Below are 24,850 nucleotides of genomic sequence, written 5' to 3'. Positions count from 1 at the left end.
ACACAAAGTTCTGCAACGGTATTCGGTTCAGGTGACACTGGATCCGACGGAGCACCGCGGAGACATTCGAGATTTTCGAATGCCTTCGTAACGCGAACACAGCCCACACCGACGAATAGTCGCCGTCATCGCTTCGCCTCGCCCACAGCCACGCCGCGCAACTGATTCGGCTCTGCGGCTGTTGATTTCGATACCTGCTGCTCGCTTTTGGAGCCAAAGCTCCACTGCTACACGTTTCACCAAGGTCATCGACTGCCGCCGCATAATCTTCAATCGGAAGAGCGCCGGAGGTGTGGTCATACGTCATATCACGTGATGAGCCGCAGCTGAACTTCTGAATTCGATCGCCAGAGTTGCCAAAATCCCACACACAAAGCCCGCAGACTCGCTGTAGGCCTTCTCGTCGCGGAAGGGGGTCGTCGTCGATTAAAATTACAGAATTTTTCAAGCGTTTATCGCTGGTGAGTAAAGTGTACGCATGTGAAATCTATCCGTCGGTTTTGCTCATTTGCAATGCGGATAAAATAGATAAAAGGGCAGATACCGTCACGTCGTCCCCTCGATCATCAGCACAAAGTTTTCGCTCAGCCGCCGATCTGTCGAGTATGTATACATGAAGGGCGACCGCCCGCCGATCTGCTTTGTCGATGTCGTTGGAATAAAAAGTACGTCACCCTACAACGGCATGCGACTGTTGGTCGTGCTGCATTGGTGTCGTTAAAGAATGCAGCGCGAACAGACAAGGACAAACGAAGAAGTGGACAGTACTGGCGCGTTGTCGGTCTAGTGTGACGGCCGCCGTCGCGTCGTTGTATATGCACTGAAAACGAGCGAATACACCAACGCGAAACTCGATGGCAGCGGCGCCATTGTAATACGGCGAGTCAGTGCTGATGGAGCACTGCGGGAGTCCGTCGAGTTCGAATGCCATTCGGCTCAGGTGCCATTGGAATGAGGAGCACGGGTGTGAACTGACTTCCCCCGAGAACGAGTTTCATAGATCGCGGAGAAAGCACACATCATCCGGCTACTGCACGGCTCAGTTTCTGTTTTAGTGACTGCTGTAGTTGCCATTGATCTCAACGCGTACATGTGGTGTCTATACAAAGCAGGAAGTCACCCTTTAGGACTCTGCGGAAAAAAAAAATTGTGACCGATATCTGCTTAAAAAAAAAAAAAGGTTCCTTATATAAATCTAAAGCGGTGAATTCTGTGTGAATGAGCATGAGCTTAACTGCACTTCTTTTATTTACTTTTGCTCCCACGTTGATTGAATGGTACAGTGATTCAGAATGATTCCAGCACTTTCTAACGTAAACCAGGATATCACACTTATTCCAGTCTGCATAAAAATTTAAAAAAAAAGTTGGAGGGGAGCCTTAAGCTCCGCCTTAAGGGTATGACGCAATAGCGTTGGTGGGCACATCGTTCTCGACAAACCCGATGCCACGAACGCCAGCATAGCTTCCGCGCCGAACAAACGGGCAGCAAGCCGCAAGCGCCTTGGATGTGCGCTGCGTTGCTCGCCGCTCACCACGTGATTCCTGCGTCCCCACACGGCCCCACTGCGCCCGAACGCGACGACCGGGATTATGATGATGATGATGTCGCGGTCACACCCTTTACAACGGGAGAACATCTGGCGCTGCCGTCGCGCGCTGTCTGTTGGGGCAGTGGCGTACATTGCGAGGAGGAGGAGAGTGGCTTTAGTGGGCGCCGCCTGATGGCGCTACGTGCGCGCCACGCGAAGAGGAAAAGTAGCGGAAACGTACTTTGCTACTCGCTTAACTGCGACTTCTGTAATTTCCAGTACTTGTCTCTAAAGCACCTTTCTAAGACAACACCGTGTTCACTAAACGCGCCTTTGCTCCTTCCGAACCATCGAATTGGCGTGGCGGAGTAGTTAAGGTGCTCGTCTTGCACTCCAGAGGCCCTGGTTCGATTCCAAAACTCGACCAATTTCCTAGTCGGTTTTATATATTTATGCGTCTGGGATTTTTCGCTTAACGTTATCGCGCTAAAATCAAAGCTTATTCGATTAGTTAATATCCGGAAACTGCGACGTAAACGCTTCTTGATGCCTCTCTCGGTTGAAAAGCCAGTTCGCGACGAACTCCGTACGCCTTCGTACGATTGGATCGTGATCGGCTAGAACCGTTGCTACGACCTCCTTACCTATTGTTGCCGGTCAGCGGTATCACTCTGGATAGCCCGAAGGAAGGCAGCTTAGGTTTAAGCGCCAATAAATCTGCGCTGGCCAGTCACTAGCCGCTTGATAGTAATTTTTATAATTTCGTCTACGAATATCCCTTACACGATAGCACTACGGAGTCCGGGGAAGAAATAATTCGCCGAATGAATAGTTCGCAATCAAGTGAGCCCAGGTTTGCAGGCGTGAGGAAGTGGAAACTACATATACTTAGTAATTAGAATGGGTCCTGACGCGCATCCTCTTCTTTGGCGAAGCGCATTTTTAGGAATCATTTGGCCGCCTTGCGACTGGTACCGCGTGTCGCGCCCGGAACGTCTTTTCTCTTTTCTCTGGAAAACGCCAAGGAGTTTATAAAGTGCGAAATGTAGGTTTTGCCGGTTCGCTCGGGTCGATTTCTCTCCTCCCGTCTTGACTCGCGCCAGCTGAAGCAACACACTGCCCACCAAGGCCACGTCCGGTGGCCTCAGCCCATGGTAACCCCGCTGGCGCCGCTATCTTTAGGCGCCAGCTCGTACCGTATCGGTTGTTTTGCACCTGAGATAGCTATCGCATAAACCGGCGGCTTTGCTGGGTGTGCAGGCAAAGATTTACCAGCTAAGGCGATTGCCGAGTACGGTACAATTAGCGACGCTGCGCACTCGCCGCAGAGGGGCCACGAGATGGTGACATGGAAGAGACTTAGCCCTGGAAGTGAGCGGGGCAAATTCGACTTGGCTGGAGCGAACGCCAGCCGCTCTGCGCCCAGGCGTGTCGTTCTTTAAAGGAATTACGAGGGCTGTTGCTTCTAATTTCGGCAAACTTCATTCATCGACTTTAATGCAGCACGAACTTAGAGTAGGAGTGAGCCAGTTTTTACGGGCTCAATCTGATTTCTATAAACTCCTGCTGGCGGTTTCCCGGGAGACCAGCCAATGGCAAACGAACAGAAACCCAACCCCACAGGCATAGTTTTACAGCCGACCGCGAGATGCAGATAGAAAAGCGCGATGCAAGGAACTAATAAGAGCTACTGCCCTGCCAGGTCAAAAATTTAACCTCATTTAAATGTAGTCACCTTCACCCGACGTGATGTCACACTCTCGCGCCGCAGTGACCCGACAAAAAGAAAGAGTTAACGTTTCGAGACCTTGTTCGATGTAGCATCCTGTATTTTGCTAAACATGTCATTCCCAACAGCAGCATTCTTCAGCCTATATAACGTTCCCAGATCATTCATTCTAACTTAACGATATTTGCATCTAACTGATTTGCAACGCCCCGGAGTCAGAACTAATTACAGCGCCCAGTCAGCTAGCTCACGATAATCAAAAATTCAGGGGGGCACTTTGTTGACCTAAAGTGAGGTGAGGCGCAAGCCTTAAAGGGCCACTGCCAAGGTCCGGACATTTTTGAAAAACAAGCCCACTGCATAGATGAGGCATCGAAGATAACCTCGATCTGCAAAATACTAGAGCCATGCGCGCCCCGAAAAGCTGCGAAAATTCAAATCAAAGCCCGCTCGTTCTTTCCTTCAACAAAAACGGGCCCGGCCCACTACTCTGAACCCCGTTGACGTCATGGGGGGTTACTTTCGCTGAAGGCACTCCATTGGTACATCGTTCTGACTGACGGGAGAAGATTGGGCGTAGCCTTGGCGTCGCGTCGTCTGCACAACGCTTTCCGCAGCGCCTTCTGTTCTGGCTCATGCCTACAAACCCGCATGAAGGAACAAAAAAAAAAAAACCGCGGAGGGAGCGTGCGGCGACAGCCTTGAACCCTTGCCATAAAAAGTAAAAAATAGTAAAACTGAGGGGGGTGGTTCGCCCCCCCCTCCCCCCGCCGTGATCACCTCACGAGACGCTCTGCGTACGCGCTCCCTTCTCAGATTTTTTTCTTCTATGCAAGCCCCCCAAAACAAGCTTTTAATTACTAGTGCAGCAGAGCCTTTCCCTCGCTCGCCCACTTGACCGCTCCGCACACACACCGCTTATCTTTCGTGCATCTTGCGTACGCCTTGACTCCAATGAATGACATATGCTTTGGAGCGGAGAAAAGACACAAACACACAGAACACAAACACGCATGGAGAAAAGCAAACGGGCGGTTGCCGGGTCAGCGCTTCGCCGTGTGTTTCGAACACAACCGACTTCCGCCCCTCCGCTCGTGAAACGGTGGGGAGGCCTGAAAGAAAATGAAAAGGTGGCTCGTTAACTGGGAATGACAAACAGATGTATGAAAGGATGCGCTCGCTAACAAGTCTAGGTGGTCGAGCCGATCGCGCCTCTCGATCGTTCAGTGTGCGGAGAAAATGCAAAAATCAAGAAAAGAATTCTATTGAAGGCGGGGCCATGACGTCGCCCTGTGACGCACTCCACAGACACCACGCCTCCGGCTTACACTGGAGAAGGAAGGGGTGATTTTGCCTTGCCGAGCCTACTCGACGAGGAGCGGGAGAGAAAAATTTCGAGGAGGGAATGGAAGGAGAGGAGGCTCGCTCAAAGTGAGGTAGAGAGTGTTTGGGCCATGGGCTGGGCAGGGGCCCTTTAAGCGCAGTGTTGCTGCTTGTGTCACTGATGTGTGGTTAAAGGGCCACTGCCCAGGGTCCGGACATTTTTGAAAAACAAGCCCACTGCATAGATGAGGCATCGAAGATAACCTCTGCAAAATACTAGAGCCATGCGCGCCCCGAAAAGCTGCGAAAATTCAAATCAAAGCCCGCTCGTTCTTTCCTTCCATAAAAACGGGCCCGGCCCACTACTCTGAACCCCGCTGACGTCATGGGGGACTACTTTCGCTAAAGGCGCTCCATTGGTGCATCGTTCTGACTGACGGGAGAATAAGGTTGGGCGTAGCCTTGGCGTCGCGTCGTCTGCACAACGCTTTCCGCAGCGCCTTCTGTTCTGGCTCATGCCTGCAAACCCGCATGATGGAACAAAAAAAAAAACTGCGGAGGGAGCGTGCGGCGACAGCCTTGAACCCTTTCCATAAAAAGTAAAAAATAGTAAAACTGAGGGAGTTGGTTCGCCCCCCCCTCCCCCCGCCGTGATCACCTCACGAGACGCTCTGCGTACGCGCTCCATTCTCAGATTTTTTTCTTCTATGCAAGCCCCCCAAAACAAGGTTTTAATTACTAGTGCAGCAGAGCCTTTCCCTCGCTCGCCCACTTGACCGCTCCGCACACACACCGCTTATCTTTCGTGCATCTTGCGTACGCCTTGACTCCAATGAATGACATATGCTTTGGAGCGGAGAAAAGACACAAACACACAGAACACAAACACGCATGGAGAAAAGCAAACGGGCGGTTGCCGGGTCCGCGCTTCGCCGTGTGTTTCGAACACAACCGACTTCCGCCCCTCCGCTCGTGAACGGTTGGGAGGCCTAAAAGAAAATGAAAAGGTGGCTCATTAACTGGGAATGACAAACAGATGTATGAAAGGATGCGCTCGCTAACAAGTCTAGGTGGTCGAGCCGATCGCGCCTCTCGATCGTTCAGTGTGCGGAGAAAATGCAAAAACCAAGAAAAGAATTCTATTGAAGGCGGGGCCATGACGTCGCCCTGTGACGCACTCCACAGACACCACGCCTCCGGCTTACACCGGAGAAGGAAGGGGTGATTTTGCCTTGCCGAGCCTACTCGACGAGGAGCGGGAGAGAAAAATTTCGAGGAGGGAATGGAAGGAGAGGAGGCTCGCTCAAAGTGAGGTAGAGAGTGCTTGGGACGATGGGGTGGGCAGGGGCCCTTTAAGATTCGCCTCTAAGAGTAGAACGCGACAGCTTCTTGCAACGCTGCCAAGGAGTCCACAGAACGCTAGCGCCCATTCGGCCCTACGCCTTGCTCTACGGTAAATTCGTTTTTGAGGAAAGGAAATGTATCTCTCTCGCATATCTCGGTGGATACCTGAACCTCGCCGTAACGGGAAGGGAGGAAGATTGGAGTGAACGAAGACGCCGTATTAGCTAGACGCGCCTTTGTTCATTCCAAACCATCGAGCTGGCATGGCGGAGTGGTTAGCGTGCTCGTCTCGCACTCCGGAGACCCTGCTTCTATTCCCCAACTCGACCAATTTCCTACTCGGTTTTATTTATTTATGTGGTCTGACTAGAAAGGTTAATTAGGCTCCTTGATCTTTACTATTGTATAATGCCATCCATCATGTCCTGTCACTCATCTGTCAAGTGCTGACCCGAAAGACGCGGGTTCGATCCTGGCCGCGGCGGCCGAATTTAGATGGAGGCGAAATTCTAGAGGCCCGTGTGCTGTGCGATGTCAGTGCACGTTAAAGAACCCCAGGTGGTCGACATTTCCGGAGCCCTTCACTACGGCGTCCCTCATAATCTGAGTTGCTTTGGGACGTTAAACTCCAATAACCAACCAACCAACCCGTCAAGTTATGGAACTCTCTAGAATGTTCTACACAATGTATATAAACGCCCAGAAACGTCCAACTATTAATGATGGTTAATGATAGTCAAGCATGACTTGGACATTTCGTGATAATAGTTAATGTATTGTAGTGATAATTAACGTGACCTTAACTAGTACACTGATAAATTAGTCTTCTCAACTACTACTAATTACCAATCAGTCATTAAGTATAATGATATAAACATTAAATCCCGTTATATCATGTTCCGATGTCTTTCGATTGCACCCGATTAAGTATCGATTGGCTATTGATTGGCATATGCCCATATAAGGCATGCATCCGAAACGCGGACACATTTGCTAACAAGTCTTGGTCACGACAGTATGAGGCATTAAAGGCTTTCGCCTTAAAATATGCAACGCCGTACCACTGATTATAAAGTTCATAACGTCATTTTCATTTTTCTCAAATACGATGCCCGACTGTTCATGATGAGCTCGTGCGGTCTGATCAAACAACTGTTTTTAATTCCTTTTTTGTACATTTTTATGTTGTTGCCTGGTAGCTGCGTTTTCTCTTTTGGCGATATTTGTGCTTGTAGAATTGGTTCTTGTTCCTGCTGATCGTGCTTATTTACGCCAGCACTATTGCATATCTGTTCTTGCCTTTTTTGTACTCTTGCAATCATTTTTGCTTCAGCCCTCATCAATTTTTACTTGCAGCGTCTTGTTTTGTATGTACACAGATAACTTATAACTGCGCGCGTGCTCTGCAGTAGGATAGAGCTTAAAGAACCAGCAGTTGGCAACAATGGACCATGGCCCCGCAGGGAGTTGTATCACTCCTGCACTAAACGGAAGCATTAAACGATATCAATACTTTAATGTTGAACTCTTTTAATCAGGTCAGATGCATAAAAGTTCCTTCGATAATAATTTCGTTTTGTGATTAGCTTTTTGCTTCGATGTAACAGGGCAAGCGTCAACAAAGAACTATTTTTTTGGCGCGAAGCAGGAGCGTGTGGCGGTCATGAATGTAGGCGGAGCCTCGCTGCAGATTCAAGCTCTGACGGGCTATATTATCTTATATTTGATCATAAGAGTCCCCAGTAGAGAACCGTGCTTTGGCATCTCCTGCTGCAGCATTTCATTTCACGTGTTTTTGCGAATAAATAAAACTAATTTTTGACCTCAGAGCGAAAGCGCTGGCTGCACTCCCGCGGGCACCTTTTCCACATTTCTATCAACTCTGCTGCCAGGGATTATAAGAAGCCTCTTCGTTGCTAGGCATCAATAAGCAACACAATTTCGCGCCAGGTAGCACGTCCTAATCTGGCAAATTCGATCTTATCAGATCACGCGACTCTAACTTGAACCATCGCGGCCGCTATTACCAAGACACCTAACCTTAATCATCGCTGCACCGTTTCTGAGACTCTCATGAATACATCGAGATAAGACATCAGAGGAAACAAGACAAGAAGTAGCAGCTGGGAACCGGAGACTAAAACAAACGCAGGGGCTGTAGAAAGTGAACAGAGTGTTACAGGTCGTCGACGTAAGAGGGTCAGAGATAGTTATCGTGGCGGATTTCAGGAAAGAAAACGGGCGTTTCCTCCCCAGGACAACCCCGTTATCCCTGCTGTAAAATAAGGGCGCGAACTCGTAGAGAACAGCATCGGCCGGCCACGGTAACATGCAGTTGGGAACAAGCGTGCGTGCAGAATAAGTTAGGCGCCGGTAATGTCGCTAGGCGTCTATTTTTAGCGCCGCAAAATAGGAGTTCATCAAGATCGCCAAATCAAATGGCTCGGGTCAAGACGTTTACTTTCCTTAATTATCCTTGTAAATCTACATTTATCTGCACTGCTACTCCCCGCCCTGCTATCGATCGGGGCCACACATTTGGCCCCAAAACGAATGCCAATGAGCGCCTCGAACTCATTCGAATGCGAACGTCGTTTTGAGGGAATGCCATTAAGTTTTGCGATGTGACAGCAAAACGAATGACATTTGCAGTAAATGTCACTACTTGGAAAAGCCTCTAAATTTGGCACGTGACAGACGGGCAACTTTGTTCCCTGTTTCTGGACAGTACAAGTACCGCGTGAGAGAGTGCTACCTGGCTGAGAGATGAATAGTGCGACGCACTTCGCACGCGGATTGTTCGTACACGACACGCTGGCGAAGGCATTTCGGGACGAGGTCAAAACGAACGCACCGAGATCTAAAGCTCGGCGCAGACTCGCTGGTCCACATTAACTCCGGTAGGTGTACTTTGTACTACGGGAGTTAAAACGCGAAAGGGTATAGGACGAATTACACCGCATTTCGTGCATGATTACTCGAGCTCGTCAAGTGGCATCGCTCCGGTAGACAGTCGCTTATCACGCACTGGGGCACGATTTGGTGGCATCGCAGCATAAATCAGGCGGCTGCGTGAAGGGAAACGTGAAAAGCGTAGCAAACTGTGCAGCTGTCCGAGCTACAATTTATGGCGATGGCACGCATTCGCCGACTACTGCCGCCGTGGCCCAGCTTCTCGTCAGCGTCAGCGCGATTCAGCCTAGGCCGCGCCTCGAGATAAAGCTGACGGAATGGAGGGCGGTGACATGTTGGAGGAGGGGAACACGCAGGGAGTGGCACGACAGCATTGATGAAGCGAGTCAAGAACCGGCCTTTCGGTGCCCTATACGTGCAAGAGCGCACACGAAGTTGTCGGCGAAGGACCAGTGGACGGCCGCCGTCGAAACCGGCACCGCTCGTCTCGCTCGAGACACGGACACAAGGATCGTCGGCATCCTATTGGGGTCTGCAGGTGCAAGCGTTAATAACGAGGACGAGAGCAGAGCGGAAATACCGTTCCGCTCTGGAGAGGTTATTCGTTTGTTTCTGAACAAAGAAATGGAGGTGGCGGCGGACGCCTTGTAAGCGTGCGGAGTCGAGATTCTCTGACAAAACACGAATTTTACTGCCGCTTCAGAAAAACTGTAGAGCGACGCTACCTAATTATCTCCGTTTTTTTTTTTAACTGCACCAATATGAATGCGCTGCCATGCTGCCTAACGAACCAATGTGCGCTTCAATGTCCGTTTCAAGATCATTAATGATAATGCACAGCATTTTCCACGATACTTGATAACAGTTTTAAGACTCCTCGTTTTTTTTTATCTCAATGTCGTTTCTATCGAAGCAGTTACGCTTCATCAGACCACCTCCAATTTAACAAGGTTCCTTCTTGAGCGCATCTTACTGTTCGCGCCTTATCCCCGCTCTGGTTTCCCTACGTTTTCATTTTTCCACCCATTTAACTCCTTTCACCAGACCAGCAGGTCACCCGACCAGGAATATGTCTGCTTAACCTGCGAGCGTTCCCTTTCTATGCTTTGTTTCTCCCTATCTCTTGGGCTATACACGGCTTCAAGTTGGAAAAATGGGAGAAGTGCCAATTAACGGCCCAAGATTCTGTTACAAACTCATCGTATACGCGTCGACGCTTCCTAGACACGTCTTTCATAACTCGTTTCGCATGCAAATCAAGTCGTACGACTGTTCTACAGGCGCAGACTTTTACCGCCCCATGAGCTCGCGATGTTTCTGCCATCCTTTTGCAGGAGACGACGGCTGGCCTGACGTTCTGACTGCAGATGAAAAGCGCTGCCGTCTCGGTAGCAGGACGCGAAGCAGCTTGGTCGGCTTCCATAATTGCCGCTCATATTTAACCACAAAGCGATGTCACATGGGCACCGAATCGGTGTTAGGCACGTCAGGCACTATTCACGATGGAAGCTATTCTTTTATGTCTAATACAAAAGGCGAGGCGACCGCCTGCGTATGCGCAAAGCTGCATACTCACTCCTTTTGTTTTAGGAAAGCAATGTAAATAAAAAATAGCGAGAGGTTCCTGCTGATTTTAGGAATTAGAGAAACCATCGACATGCTCACTTCGAAAGCAGTTCAGATGACAAGAGCACAGGGGCGGATTTATGGGTCACTCTTGGAGGTGGTATCTATGTGTGTGTGTGTGTGTGCGTGCGGTGGGAGGGGGGGGGGGGGGGGGGGGCGACCACTTCCTTTATAGATCCGCCCCTGCGACAACAACAAGGCAAAAAGCTACAGTGATTTTTCTGGTCTCCAGGGAGGCCACAAGCTAGGAACGCTTTGTTGAGAGTGAGGAAGTGAGAACACCGCACTGAACCGTATAGCTGTGAGCTTATTCTAAGAAGGTGTAGGTTTCTGTAGCAGTAACGTGCAGATCTATATGCGCAGACCATTGAGTCGTTCAATTCTTGCACTCGTCCCACGGGTGGTACCGTACACAGCCACACTTGCTTACGTGCAGATTTCGTCTAAACTCTACGCGTGAAAGTAACCGCTGGCCGCAGCGCTGTTCTTTACTCCCTTTCAACACAGCGCTCGGCACGCTCGCATTGAGCGCAGTATAACCCTTGTCGCTTAAAGTCAACATATAATAGCAATCAATTCTGATTACTGAAAGTCTTGACGTCAACTAATCTGCTTGAGTGGCGCAATGTCTTCGAGCGAGAGTAGAATATTCACAGAGTGCCGTCGCTACTACCACGAGCTGCTGTTGCACTGGCCCGTCTGAGCGGGAGGCGTAGGCGATCCTGTGCATGTTCAGCGGAGTCCTTAGTATGAAATACTCCGTCGTAGCCACATAGAGCATGTCTTGCTCAGTGTGCAGAATCAGAGGGTCTTACAAGCAAGTAGACCACAATAAGGGGTTTCTAAACCTTGGCCAACAAATGCATTGCAACGGCGCTTAATACACTTTCCATAGGCTTCGAATATATTGGAAGGATATTGCACCTCTCTTTCGCAGGTTCCATTCTACGTGGACCTAGTTAAGGGCGGAAATGTTCTCAAGTCCATCGGGTAAGTACGATCCGTATATCTGTATGTGAACTCGATGATCGCGAACTTGTTCTGTGTATGCGTTTGTAGGGTAGTGCGAATGTTATTTTTTTTTTAAACCGAAACGAATGCGAATATGTAGCTTTGCTACTTAGTTCAATACGATTAGCGCAGCTAAAAACCGAATCGAACACAAATCGCGTAGTGGCAGAACCGAACCGAATCGGTACGAGCCGGATCTTTTTACGAATATTCAGTGATTGCACAAAATATTCTTACATAACAAACAATCACGCAAAATCGCCAAGCGCTAGCGGTGGCTCTGCGGTACGGCACTGTAACCTGTGCAGCTATAGCTGTGATCCTGTGAGGGGCGTTTGCCTCTTCGTTGTTGCGTTGTATCCGACTGTATAGCTGCCACAAGACTCCCCATTGACCTCTACTAGGGAGTGCGCAATAGGGTCAGAATATTAACTCTATGACCTTTCCACCTTCATATGACCGTATCACGATTTGACCGTATCACCTTTACGTTATACGTAAAAGAAAATTACATTTTGCTACTGGTGATGACGGCAAATAAACTAGCGCCACGTCGAAGCAGATGGGGGGGAGAGCAACGTACGAGTCATATATTCGAGATCGGGCTTATATAAAGGCATTCAGGGTATGCTAAACCTTCCTGAGCCCTGCCGGATCGCCCAATCTTGGAGGCCATGTAAGAGAATTATGATCGCCGTCCCACACGCGACTGAATCGTGCCGTAGCGCTGACCTACCCTTCCCGTGCAGAGCTCTCCTTTCGTGCGGCGACGGATCGGTTTATGAAACAGCCGACGAAGAGAACTGCGTAGTGTTTCATTCGAACTTGGTTAAAATTATTTGGAGATTATTGGAAAGTGGAGAACATGTACGATTCGTTTCGAATAAGTCTGAGCCTGCACTGTTTGGTTCGTTGAGTGAATCGAGTAGGAAGATATTCGGCTCGCTGCTATTCAAAGGTTGAGAATGTTCTCAGACCCCCGGTATTTTGGTGCACGTGCACGTATGGGTGCTGAGAACTAAAGTGTGATCATGAATTGGCTTTGCGATGTGCGATTCGTTTGTTCATTCATTAATTTTCGACAGTGTCAGGCAAGGCATATGTAGAAATGTACTGACCTACAACCGAGCATGATTTACCCATCTGTAAATGCCACGATTATATGCCTCGTGCGTCGTACGTCTTATATGCAAAGCCTTTGTCAAGAAGTGTAGAGCCCGAGGGGTTCGATTCTAAACCACGTATAGTGGGGCTGGTGCAGAATCCACAGATGTCCTATAACTTTCCGACAGCTCCTCTGAACCTCGAGAGAATTGAAACGCTGGCGACACAGAACCATATTCATTTTTCACTACGTTTCCATTGTAGCCGGCGCCTACAACGGATGTCAGGGTTTCCTCTAATAAAGGCTCCCAATAATAAAAATAAAAGCCCCGCTTCCTCCGTGCGCGTGAACAGGGGGCGCCGCCAAACCTCCTGTGAGGAGCAGCGGGCGGCGTTTACAAATGCGAAGGGCGGCGGTGGGGCCCGCTCGGCGTGCCTTCGTGGCACTTGGACAACGGGGCGAAACTGAGCAGCAGCTTCTGTTGTCGCAGGCCTCCCCCTCTCGTTCTCCGCCAACCCCCGGGGTTCCCTTCGCCGGGTCTCTTCTGCAGCGGCCGCCCTTGAGAAGGGGTCGTCGCAGCGCCTCGGATGACGACACCCGCTCTCTACCCCGTCCCACTCACTGCGCAAACTAACCGTCCCGCGTGGTGTGCTAGCGAGGCATTTGTCTCGGCGTCTACACGGAAACGCGGCGCGTGGCGGCGAGCTTGATTTATCAATGGAGCGAGTTTCGCGTCCCGCCACGCGAGAAAATTTCTGAGTTCACTGCACCCTGCCGCGGCTGCGAGCGCCAAGAGACATCATCGTCTGGGCACGGCTTCTTCCCCAGCGGTTCCGCTTCTGAACATCCTGCCATGCGGGCGAAGAGATCACAATATATGTACTACAGCGCACTGCCTGTTACTTTGACTAGCAGCGCCAACAGAGCCGTCGCTACCAGCAACGTATTGACGCCTGCTCCCTCTCCACTGGAATTTTATTCGTTGGAAAATGTATCGTGGTTGTCCTTCCCTCAAGACAGGCGCATCTCAGCGCGGCCACTGTAGCTGCGTTGTGATGGTTTAAACCAAAGTTTTGTGCGATAAATGGCCGAAGTAACGGCGATGGTTGGGGGGCCGCGTCTCGCGATAAGAAACTTTCCCGCCCCTCTCATGTATCATTGTGTCTAGCCATACATTATGAGTATGGCAAAATCGCTGGGCTACCCTTGACGAGGAAAACATTGACTGACGTTAGTAGCCACTTGTTTTTTCTAATAAGGGTACGCATGACGGCTGTGTAGTCTGCAGGTGTGTGAAATGCTTTCCGCCTCTGCTCACGCACCAGCAGCACGCATCGTCGACATCTTCAAACCCACCACGTAAGCATTTCAATCGTTAATTAACCTCACTATTAGCCAACCCTGCCCAGAAATAAAGATGGACACATATTCCCTTAGCATTAAATTGCCCTCCAAAAATTATATAATATATTTTCTTTGGCTGTTTAATATATTTGTAACGTGAATACGTTGAGCCTTTCATTTCTCTTGTAAACGTTTTCGGAACTTTTTTTTTTCTTAAATTCCTTCACGAATTATCCCTGGTTACGTTCTCAGCCCTGCCCCTCCTAAGTGGCGCAGTTTGTGTGTACCAGTACTCGGTGTAGGTATCCAGACATTTTTCACCGTATACATAGCTCATCTGTTGCATAAGAGTGGACGCCCCACATCTTCATGGTTGCATTAGATTATCTAGCAAGCAATAGCATTTTAAAGCGCGGCACCACGCCCCACTGCACCCTTCCACATTACTGGCACTTCCTATGCTCGAAAGCGCCGTCCGCTTCATGCTTGACTGCAGTTTTCTTAGCCTTTCGTATGCTCGCTCTCTCAGTGGTGTTCTTATCTAACCGAGCGTGCAGTCTTATGGTTGGTGGAGCCGCGGCTCAGTATATATATGCTCTAATAACTTTCTAAGCTATTTCTCAAGTTGCTGCTATCACCGATTAAATGCACGTGATTTATCATTATCTTCAAGTCACCATTCCGAAAAAGCAGAAGGGAGCCCAAAATCGAAACAGTATATGATCCTCACTGAGGTGGCGGGGAACAACACCTGCCGGCAATATGCATGTCCCGACAAGAAAACGGTCAACTGTGCTTGGTCTTGCGCGATTGCGAAGCGTCGAAATCCCACCCCCCATTTCGTATTAGGTGGAAAAATGTTGTGTCAACGAGGGAAAAAAAAGGTAAATAACATGCCCGATTGCAGTCTTGAAGAAGCTGCAATATCTATCGCGCACGCGTATTTTCCTTATACTGATTCTGTGCCGCTACATTCCTCCGTCATATTCTCATCCAAACCAGTAAAACAACGCGGTAAGAAATATAAAACACGTGACATTTATGATGGTTTGACTAGTAAATAAGCAGCGCGTGAGCCTGTTCTGTATTTGTCCCTCCTTTCAAGTGGCATTGCAAGCAAGGCCGGCATCCGCACAAGCCACTTTCCAGAGCGGAGCGTTGCCAAACTTGCCGTCGACGATTATCGCGCACCGGGAGCGAAATCTCCGCCGCAGCCCGACCGTTAGAATTCGCGCAGTCGCAATTTCCAGTGGTCGAGCCGAGGTTCACCGGAGCTAAACGCAAAGGCTGCGCTGGAAGACTGCGCGACTCGGTGTGCCCAAGGCGCCGACGCGCCGGGAGGCGTTCGTGGTCAGACACTGGGCGTCCACAGGGCGCCGTGAGAAGCGCGTCTCCCGTCGGCCGCGTCCTGGGCACGCCGCCACGCGAGGGCGAAGACGCGTGGGCGCGCCGCAGCACCTACCTCGGTCGGGAAAGCTGCGCACCAGGTTGGCGTTGTACTTGTTGGCCGATCGCGTAATCCCTCCGGATCCCGCGGTGGCGTTGTACAGCTCGAGCATGTAGACGGGCGGCTGCTGGTGACGCTCGCGACGGCGCGGCTCGCGCAGGCCGAACACCTGGAGCAGCCGCGACACGGCCGCCCCGTCCTTGGGGGCGCGGCGCTGGTCCTCGCTGCCGACCGACACCGAAGACGCCGAGGAGACGTCCTCGATGGCGTTGGACAGCTCGTGGCGTTGCGGCACGGCCACCGTCGACAGCGCCCGGAGGGCCAGCAGCAGGAGCCACGCGAGCCGCATCGTTCACGCTCGGGGTTCAGGAGGACTCACGCAGCCGAATCACGCCCGGGTCGGTCGGTGTCGGGAGGCAGTGGACGAGAGCGTGTCCCTTTGTGTCCGGTTTCAGCTGTCGCAGACGACGGCGGTGCGTGACGATAACGGGGCACAGGACTGTGCGCGCCACGCGCGCACGCCGATGACGACGAGTCAATGAGACTAGCGCTCTTGATAAGCTTGACCGGAGGGCGTCACAACTCCACGATCACTCAGTCACTTCACGTGTCACGACCATCACGCCGAAACGAGTTGGCATCGCAGCGCTGCTGGAGGGTCGGTCGGAAGTCAGAGACGGAGGTTGGGTGAAGGATAAAGTACCGCACAGATGATCGACGTCCAGCCGGAGACCGCTGAGCTCACCACGAGACGGGCGTCTTAGGAGTCAGAGCAACTGCGTAGAATGGGAGTTGCTGTCCTTGCACGGAGGGACGCCAGTCGACGCACACGTGCTTTCCAACTGTTGCTGCCGGCGCGCTCCGAAACCAGAGCACGGCCAGAGTCAACAGGATCCTTTCCTTCGATTGGTCTGTCTAGCCCCAATGCGGGTAACCTCGAGAGGTGTAATCGGACCGACCGTCAACCACCGGTGGCCACTCTCCTCTCTGGTCCAGAAGAGAAAGTAAAAGAAATATTTGAGGGAGGGTCAAAGGAAAGCAGCAATGGGTCTTGCGGTAGCAGAGGGGTTGACCGGTACTCGATGCGCACCCAAAGGCGCGGCCGCAAACGACGACCAACTTCGCCGTAGATTGAAGCGCGCGTGGTGAAAACTCGCGAAGCGAGCGGCGGCAGCAAAGTCCGAAGAGAGCGCGCGGGCCAACCTCACCGGCGGCGATCTGAGGGGCGACTGACTTGAAACGCCGCCGCCACCAACCAGCACGGCATCGACTCGGGCCGCACCGCTCCGCGAGCCCCCCTCCTCGTCAAGCGGCGGAAGCTGCTGCCCCGCTCCCTTCCTCCGCTCTCTCTCGCTCTCTCCCACACTTCGCTGCTCCTTCGGACGGACGAGTCGCGCGTAGTGAAGCCAAGTCTGAGCAAACAAGGGGCGGCTGTGTTGCTTCGTTCGCAAAACGAGTCGTACTTTTTTCCTGCCTTTCGCATCGCGACCGACGTGCAGGGCATCGAGTGAACTAGAGAAATACACACACTCAGGCACGCCGGTGTATTCTTCCCTCCATCGAACACGCACCCCAGCCCTTGTTCGCGGTCTTTTCTAGACTGTCCCGTCCCGTGCGCGCGCGCGCGCTTTCGGCCCCGCCGTCACGTTCGCGGGCTTGTCGCGCGGCAGTTGTTCTCGGAGTGCCGCATACCTGAGCCCTCCGCCACAAACCCTGACCTCCTCTCTCGCGACTCCAAGTTCACGGGGAGAGACGCCCCCGACTCTTGAATGCTGTCTCCCGCGTTGTCCACTCCACCCCCTCACCCCAGGTTCTCTCACTCCGAGACATCTTCACCTCGGTGGCTTTGCTGCCTTTTTACATTGTGCCCTGCCGCGTCGGGGAAGCCCGCCTCTCCCGCCATTCTTATTCTACGGCCCACAAAATTCTGTCTGAATCTTTGTTTTGTCCACGGAGCAGCTTTTGTTCCCTTTTTCTAAGGGATATACGAGTTTACAGGGACCGCTGTGGACGCTTCGTGCGGTCACACCGCGTTTCTGCTGGATTCGAAACTGGTTCGACAAAGTGTTTGTTTTGTCATGTGCTCAGCTCGCTCGACCCGTTTTCTCCCGTTTTTTTTTTTTCTTTCCACGTCTGCGTGCGTGTGGTGGCCCCTTTTGAGCTGTCTTCGTTTTATTGATCAGGAAAGAGAAAACAAGCAGAAAACATCCTTGTGTGCAACGTGTTCCTTGTTGGATTCGTGCCCGAAACCTCTCTCGTTAATTTCCTCCGAGAATTCCTCCTTGAGCACATCGGCCTTCCGGTCGCAACAGAAAAAGGGAATAATAAAATGGGCACTGACCAGGCTATTGACGTGGGTGGGCTCGGGGCAGCGAATAAGGCGATTTTATCTTTGGGGCAGTTATGAGGACTTCACCTATCTCCCCCGGTATTTCGTTGCGGTAGCCCGCGGAAAAGTGCCTAGTTGCCGCTGTTCACGCGGGTCATACGGTGCACTGAAACATGTCACGGTGGGTGTTGTGGTGACGCAACTCAAGCGAGCATTGTCGTGGCCGGGCAAAGCAGTAATCTTATTTTGTTTTTTTCTCTCTATCAAAGAGCTCTATTCTGATGATTGGTCCCGGCAAGTGGCCGAGTAGGTCCCGGTGGCAGCTAGATCGTGGAGGCTCTGAGCGAATGATGAATATTAAGGTGGAATATGCGCGGAATGGAATCCTAACCTTGTCCCCCCCACTCCGCTCGACTCCTTCGAGGCGAGAATGTTGCGGAAACTCTTAAGACTGCGAATGTCAGAGCGGCACAACTAATACTCGCTCAAGGCACCAATACGCTCAAGGTACTTTGACACTTCTCAGCTCGTCATGAAGCTTCCCCGTAGCGAAGGCACCTGAATAGAAGACCTTTGTTCGTCGCCTCGACTAACAGCACCTAGTCATTCAAAGGACGCAGCCATGCATAGCGGAAAAGGTGGCCACAGAAGGGAGCAGCCACAGCACATAGTACCACGCGGCCCTCAACTGCTATACCTGTAGCCTGGAGGAACTTGAATCAATTCGACCGTCCGCTGCCTTCCCTCACAGCGGATTCCAGTCGGCGACCCCGAGCCCTGTTTCTTGCTGCAGGAGTGAAGACGTGTTGCAATCGTCGATCGCCAACAAGTAATAACTTCGTCTAACATTGCAATTCCCCGCCTTCCGCTCCCCTTCTTTGATGGCAACGCTTTTCGTAGTTGCGGGTTCGTGTATTGAATTAAAATTTCGGGGAAGCTTCACTGCCATTGGAATGCTATCTATAAGGAACCTGTCGGGGCGAACAGCAAAGCTAGTGGAGTCTAGTGTGCAGGTCATTTGATGACATCAGTTAATTCATTAGACACTTAACACGGCTGCCCAATAGGAACCTACGTGAACACGCAAAAGATAAAGAGAACAAGTCACGCAGAAACCATCTTGCATTGCATTATGCAGAGTGTTAAGATTGCGAGGCGCATCTCAATCGGGGCCGCCGCGGTGGCTCAGCGGTTATGGTGCTCGGCTGCTGACCCGAAAGACGCGGGTTCGATCCCGGCCGCGGCGGCTGGAATTTCTTTGGAGGAGAAATTCTAGAGGCCCGTGTACTGTGCGATGTCAGTGCACGTTAAAGAACCCCAGGTGGTCGAAATTTCCGGAGCCCTTCCCTACGGCGTCTCTCATAGCCTCAGTCGCTTTGGGACGTTAAACCCCATAAACCAACCAACCAACCATCTCAATCGGACCACTATCATTGCCCGTTATAAAGATGAGAGCACGAGGCTCATTTCGGAGGCCTGCCATATCAAAAAGCTAGGTAACACCTGTATCAGCAGCCCATCGATAAATCTACTATACCTAAGGAACATGCGTATCTTAATTAGTGCTTTTTTTTTCAGTCAGACTGTGTGGTTGTGCGGCATCTTTTTCCCATGCTTTTCTTGTGTTTTTACTTGTGCCACTTCATTTATATGCTGCCTTGCCTGTAGCAATAAACCATTTGGTTGTTAGCGCTGGCGTTTGTCCTTCTCTTTTCTCGTCTTTCGTTGCGCTGTTTTATCCAATTCTTCATACAGTTAGGCTGTAACTAGAACTAAAACAACCATCTGAGGATGCGGGTGAAACCTTTTTTTCTGAGTTCTGTAACTAAAAACGGGTGTTATACATACACGCGCATTTTCAGGCAACAGAAGGATATTGCAGTTGTGGCCTGTATATGAACATGCTTGATAGTTCGAAGATAGATCCTGCAGTGCAACGCATGTTTTTCGAAATCTGATGGCGGAGGTTTTAATGAAAGGTTGTATCATGGAAAGCAATCGGTTAGTTAAAAATATTTTTGAGGCACATACAAGTCTACCTGCTGACAAAGATTATTTCTGCAGAGATGCGAAGTCTTATCCACGAATCTTTCGTCGAAGTTTCCCAGAAAGTCGGGAGACACTCGTCAAGTGCATTATTTATCGCAGCATAATCATTTATTACTTTCGCATCGTTAGACGATGTTCGAGCCGGCAAATTCAAAACAACCTGTAAGAAAGACGAATGGCTTATTCATGATAAATGGGTATTTTTTTTGAAACAGTATCAGATGCTCTTGTTAAGAACAAGCCGAGTATATTGATGTTGAGCATATGACCTTCGTGGGCTGCGTTATTACTTGAACTAAACAAAACACTTGATAAAGGTAAAGCTCCACAGCGCTAAAAAAAGGACGAACACAGAGACAATGGCATGACGGCCGCTGTTGTCCAAGTATTTTACTTTTAGTGCAATAGCAGGCCATTCCTCGCATTTAGCCCTCATGTGTTTGTATGTATGTTTGTCTGAAGCCTGCTCTATGGCAGGCTGCCCACCTGCACTCACGCGAACACACGCACACACACACACGCGCGCGCGTACGCACACACGCACATGCACGCACATACATACATACATACATACATACATACATACATACATACATACATACATACATACATACATACATACATACATACATACATACATACATACATACATACATACATACATACATACATACATACATACATACATACATACATACATACATACATACATACATACATACATACATACATACATACATACATACATACATACATAGCAGTATATAGCAGACAACGGAAGGGGGATCAGGGGCTCGTTATACATATAGAGAAGCCAACAGCCACAGAAACCAAGAAACACAGGGGATTTTTTATATTTATTTTGTTTTGTGTTGTTGATCAACGAAGAATATTACTGAATATGTTACCGCTTAAAGATAAATGATTAGAAAAGCAGAAGAAAGAAACAATCACATACCGCCGTTGGGAACCGAACCCACGGCCTCCGACGTCGCCGTAGCTCAGTTGGTAGAGTACCGGACGCGTAATTCGGAGGCCGTGCGTTCGGTTCCCACCGGCGGCATGTGGTTGTTCTTCCTTCTGCTTTTCTAATCATTTATCTTTAAGCGGTAACATATTCGGTAATATTCTTCGTTGATCAACACCACAAAACAAAATAAATATAGAAATATCCCCTGTATTTCTTGGTTTCTATATATATATATATAATTAAGCAAACAAGGGAAGGGGAATGAGGGGCTCGTTATAAATATGACAGAAGCCAACAGCCACTGAAACCAAGGGGCACAGGGGATTGTTTTTATTAATTAATTTATTTATTTGGTGGTGTTGATCAATTTAGAATATTACTGAATATGTTATCGCTTAAAGCTAATTGATTAGAAAAGCAGAAGAAAAAACAACCATATGCCGCCGGTGGGATCCGAACCCACGACCTCCGAATTACGCGTCCGGTGCTCTACCTCTGAGCTACGGCGACGGCTGTCAAACAAAATAAATAAATTAATTAAAAAAAACAATCCCCTGTGCCCCTTGGTTTCAGTGGCTGTTGGCTTCTGTCATATATATATATATATATATATATATATATGAAGACGTTTGTAGCTTAGAACAATTTATTGACGGTCCCGCGGCCGAAACGTTATTAAATTGTTCTAAGCTAGAAACGTCTTCATATACTTTTTGCGTATATTTCTAACCGAGCCCAAGCGAGTTTTTTCATATATATATATATATATATATATATATATATATATATATATATATATATATATATATATATATATATATATATATATATATATACACATGCACCTAGTAACCTGCCCACCATGTAAAGTGGCAGATCAATTAGTCGCGAGGGATGCTCACGAAGAGCAACCTGGATCGCAACTTAACCAAAGTCCCACCGACGGCAACACCTTCCATAAAAGGGCAGTGGCGCATTACATGTCCACTGTACCACGGCGCGAAGAGTGGTCTGTGAATGTAAAGGAAAGATATGGACATTAACCCATCACCGCTATCCGAACAACTTCCATCCGTGAACACTTAATCTCAACACCGGAACCGAAGTGAAAACCGAACTGCTAGCGCATCTAATTAGCATTTGGCCTAACTACGCAAATTGAGCATCATTTTTTTAACGATCAACGAATATAACTTCTTATGCATGCACGGAAAGTTGGGTGATGGAGAAAACCCTCAATCATTTTACACAGGTGACAAACACCTGATCTTTGCTTTGGCAGTAACTCCCACCTGATGGAACCTAGCAGATGCCTTTGGCCACTGAAGAGGGATACCGAGGTGTCACTGATGCAAGCATCGCCCAGACATTTGATAAAAAAATGCCTCCAGCAATTCACGTACGACTGCGTCCTTGCTCCTGCTTAGAATTATTATTCGTATCAGCATTGGATCACAGAGAACGCTCGTGCTCTCTACAGAACACAAGCGTTCCTAGAAAACAATCCTAATATGCATCTACCCGCCCACTGCACTGGTGATGTTATGATTTCAAACCAATCTTTACCCACCAATCTGTGGCCGCCAAACAAACCAAACGGCCCTGGAAAGGTGCTCTGCGACCGTGATAGCTTACGCTGCACGGTAGAACTATGAATACACCTCGCGAAGATCTGAAAGACTTTCGTAGATATATAAATGCTAGACAAACGGGAGGGCCGAAAAATATCTGAATCATTGATGGCACTGGAAACTTAACAGCAGATGTCCCAAAAGCATTTGCGAAGCAGTTTTGAAAATTTTATATTTAGTAGGCCTGAAGGTCCCCACATTACGGACAGCACTTTGCCGCCTTTTGGTGAGCTGAGCACGGCAATAATTGATGGAAACACTCTCAACCGTAACCTTCACTGGATGAGGCTGCCACTCTCCTGCGGTCCGGATATGTGTTCCTATGGCTCTGTTAAATGCTCCCATATCTATCCTTTTACCGATATTAACTCCCGTATATAAAACTGGCGTCAGAACGCAAGTATTTCGTCAACAATATAGTCCTCAAAAGAGAATCGAAGGCTGGCGTGAAGTATTACCGGCCAGTATAGTTGTTCCTTCTTTTCATAAAGATTTCTATGAGCCGCCGCGATGGCCGAGTGCTTATGGCGCTCGGCTGCTGACCCGAAAGACGCGGGTTCGATCCCGGCTGCGGCGGTCGAATTTCGATGGAGGCGAAATTGTTGAAGCCCGCGTACTGTCTAAACTTCCGGATCCTTTCACTATGGCGTCTCTCGTAGCCTGAGTCGCTTTGGGTCGTTATAAACCGCCATGAACCAAACCGAACAAAACCAAACCAAACATTTCTGTGATACAGCACTACATACCTTAATCTTTTGTTCTGTTCAAGCAGCTATCATAACGAATCAACGTGGCGTTGTCGCAGGCCGCTCAACCTCTTAAAACCTTGTTAGTTTAATCAGCCGTGGTTGAAAAGAGAAGCGAACTTCACACAGTTTACTATTGATCTCAGTAAAGCCTTAGATGTTCATCACACATTACTGCACCTGAAACCCTCAGAAAAATACATATCTGCTACATTGCTTGCATTGCTACGCGACTATTTTAACAGCAGTTAATGCTAGTTAGCGCTAATCGGCAGGCATTGCAAATATGTGTTGCTACCAGCGACTTGCCGCATGGTTGCAATTGTTGAACCACTTCAGTGTTCTACATTCATGATAGATTTTGCTGCGGTTATAAAGCATTTATCGCTAAAACATGAAGATATTTGCAGAAAATCATATTATCCGCGACTGGTCTGCTACACTGACTAGCATGCCTCTAATAAAGTGGGCACAAAAACAACAAACACAAAAAAAAAACTATTCTGCCCAGGGGGTGTGATGGTTTCTGGTTGATTAAAAGATCAAAACCAAAAGCAGTACCCTTTCCCGCCTCTGCCCCCGCTTCTCACACGCAAAAATAGAGAAACACTACTCAGAGTAAGAAGCTTTAGAGAATCTGAAAAAAAAGAAAAGAAAATCCGAATGGTATTAGTCTCGATTGGAATTGCAAGCAACCGCTGAAGGCGAAGACGCAATTCCTCACATATTTAGAGCTTTGCGTGTAGCAACATTCAGATGCATCTACCATATTTTACACCCCACTGAAAAACTCTAAGGGCACATTCCATTCCAGTATGAGCTTTATCACCGTTAATTTTTGGAAAAGCAGCGCAGTCATCAGTCAGTGAATCGTATTAGTGAAGGGACATTCAGAGAAATTGTTAATGTATGTTAGGAAAAGAAGACCCCGTAAAACGAACCACCGAGGGCGGCCGGGCTCCTGAGGGAAATTTCAAGAATTGCTATTGTTTCCTTGAGAAACCTGCGAGAGGTCAAGAAGCTTCTTGAGCAGTGAAAAAGGCATAAGATCAAGCCTTGGATCCTAAGTGTGAAAAAGATTTACTTAGGCTATACTTTATCTGAATCTTTAGTAAAGGAAGAAAATTTAAAAAGAAAAACACTCTCCGGAAGAACGATTGCCTAAAGCAGGCACAGCTTAGGGGTCAAGGAGAGAAATTGCGTTTCGCATGAGTGGGTTTTGCGAAATATATGATATATAGCTCTGAAAAACGAATTATGCCGTAAAAGTCTAATTAAGGGGTATAGTAAAATATATTAAAGCATTACAGAAGAAATGCTCCTGGTGAATAAAAGGTGATAATTAGGGGGTGAACTTTCCTTGCCGGCTATATGAAGCGGGGCTTGATTGTTGATTTTTCAGTTTGAAGAAAGCAAATAGAAAATCGTGAACTGCTGTGAGGTTTTGAAATATGTGAATGATGAATGTGCCTCACTACTTTTTTAAAACTCCGTAATAACCGAGTAAGCATCAGAAAATCATAACAACCGCGAGTCAACAATTTTTGGTGCGGCATTCAGCTCAGTGATAATAGGATCCGTGGATCAGGAGATGTATATCGGAATACTGGGAAACGGTGGTCCAGTAGAAACAAGATTCTTGGCATTCAAGAAGTTGTCTACAAAGAACAATCGGCATTAGGTATAATTAATTCGTCAGCACTGATTAGGGTGATAGGGTTGTTCTTGAGCAGGTTAAGAATGACAAAAAAC

The 24,850-nt window shown here is 48.9% G+C and overlaps 1 protein-coding gene across 1 annotated transcript in view; it reads right to left on the bottom strand.

Annotated features, from left to right (window-relative positions):
- Positions 1-16,768, bottom strand: part of LOC149355099 (bone morphogenetic protein 2-like) — a 352,606-nt gene extending 335,838 nt beyond the window's left edge. The window contains exon 1 of the mRNA XM_089583610.1: positions 15,389-16,768. Coding sequence (XP_089439736.1) covers positions 15,389-15,722 — 334 coding nt within the window. The 5' untranslated portion in view covers positions 15,723-16,768. The remainder of the gene's footprint in view (positions 1-15,388) is intronic.
- Positions 16,769-24,850: the final 8,082 nt, after the last annotated feature.

The sequence above is a fragment of the Amblyomma mixtum genome, chromosome 3 (genome assembly GCF_055824585.1).
Source record: "Amblyomma mixtum isolate Tamu chromosome 3, ASM5582458v1, whole genome shotgun sequence".
NCBI classification, from domain to species: domain Eukaryota; kingdom Metazoa; phylum Arthropoda; class Arachnida; order Ixodida; family Ixodidae; genus Amblyomma; species Amblyomma mixtum.
This window is presented reverse-complemented; position numbering and strand designations above follow the sequence as displayed.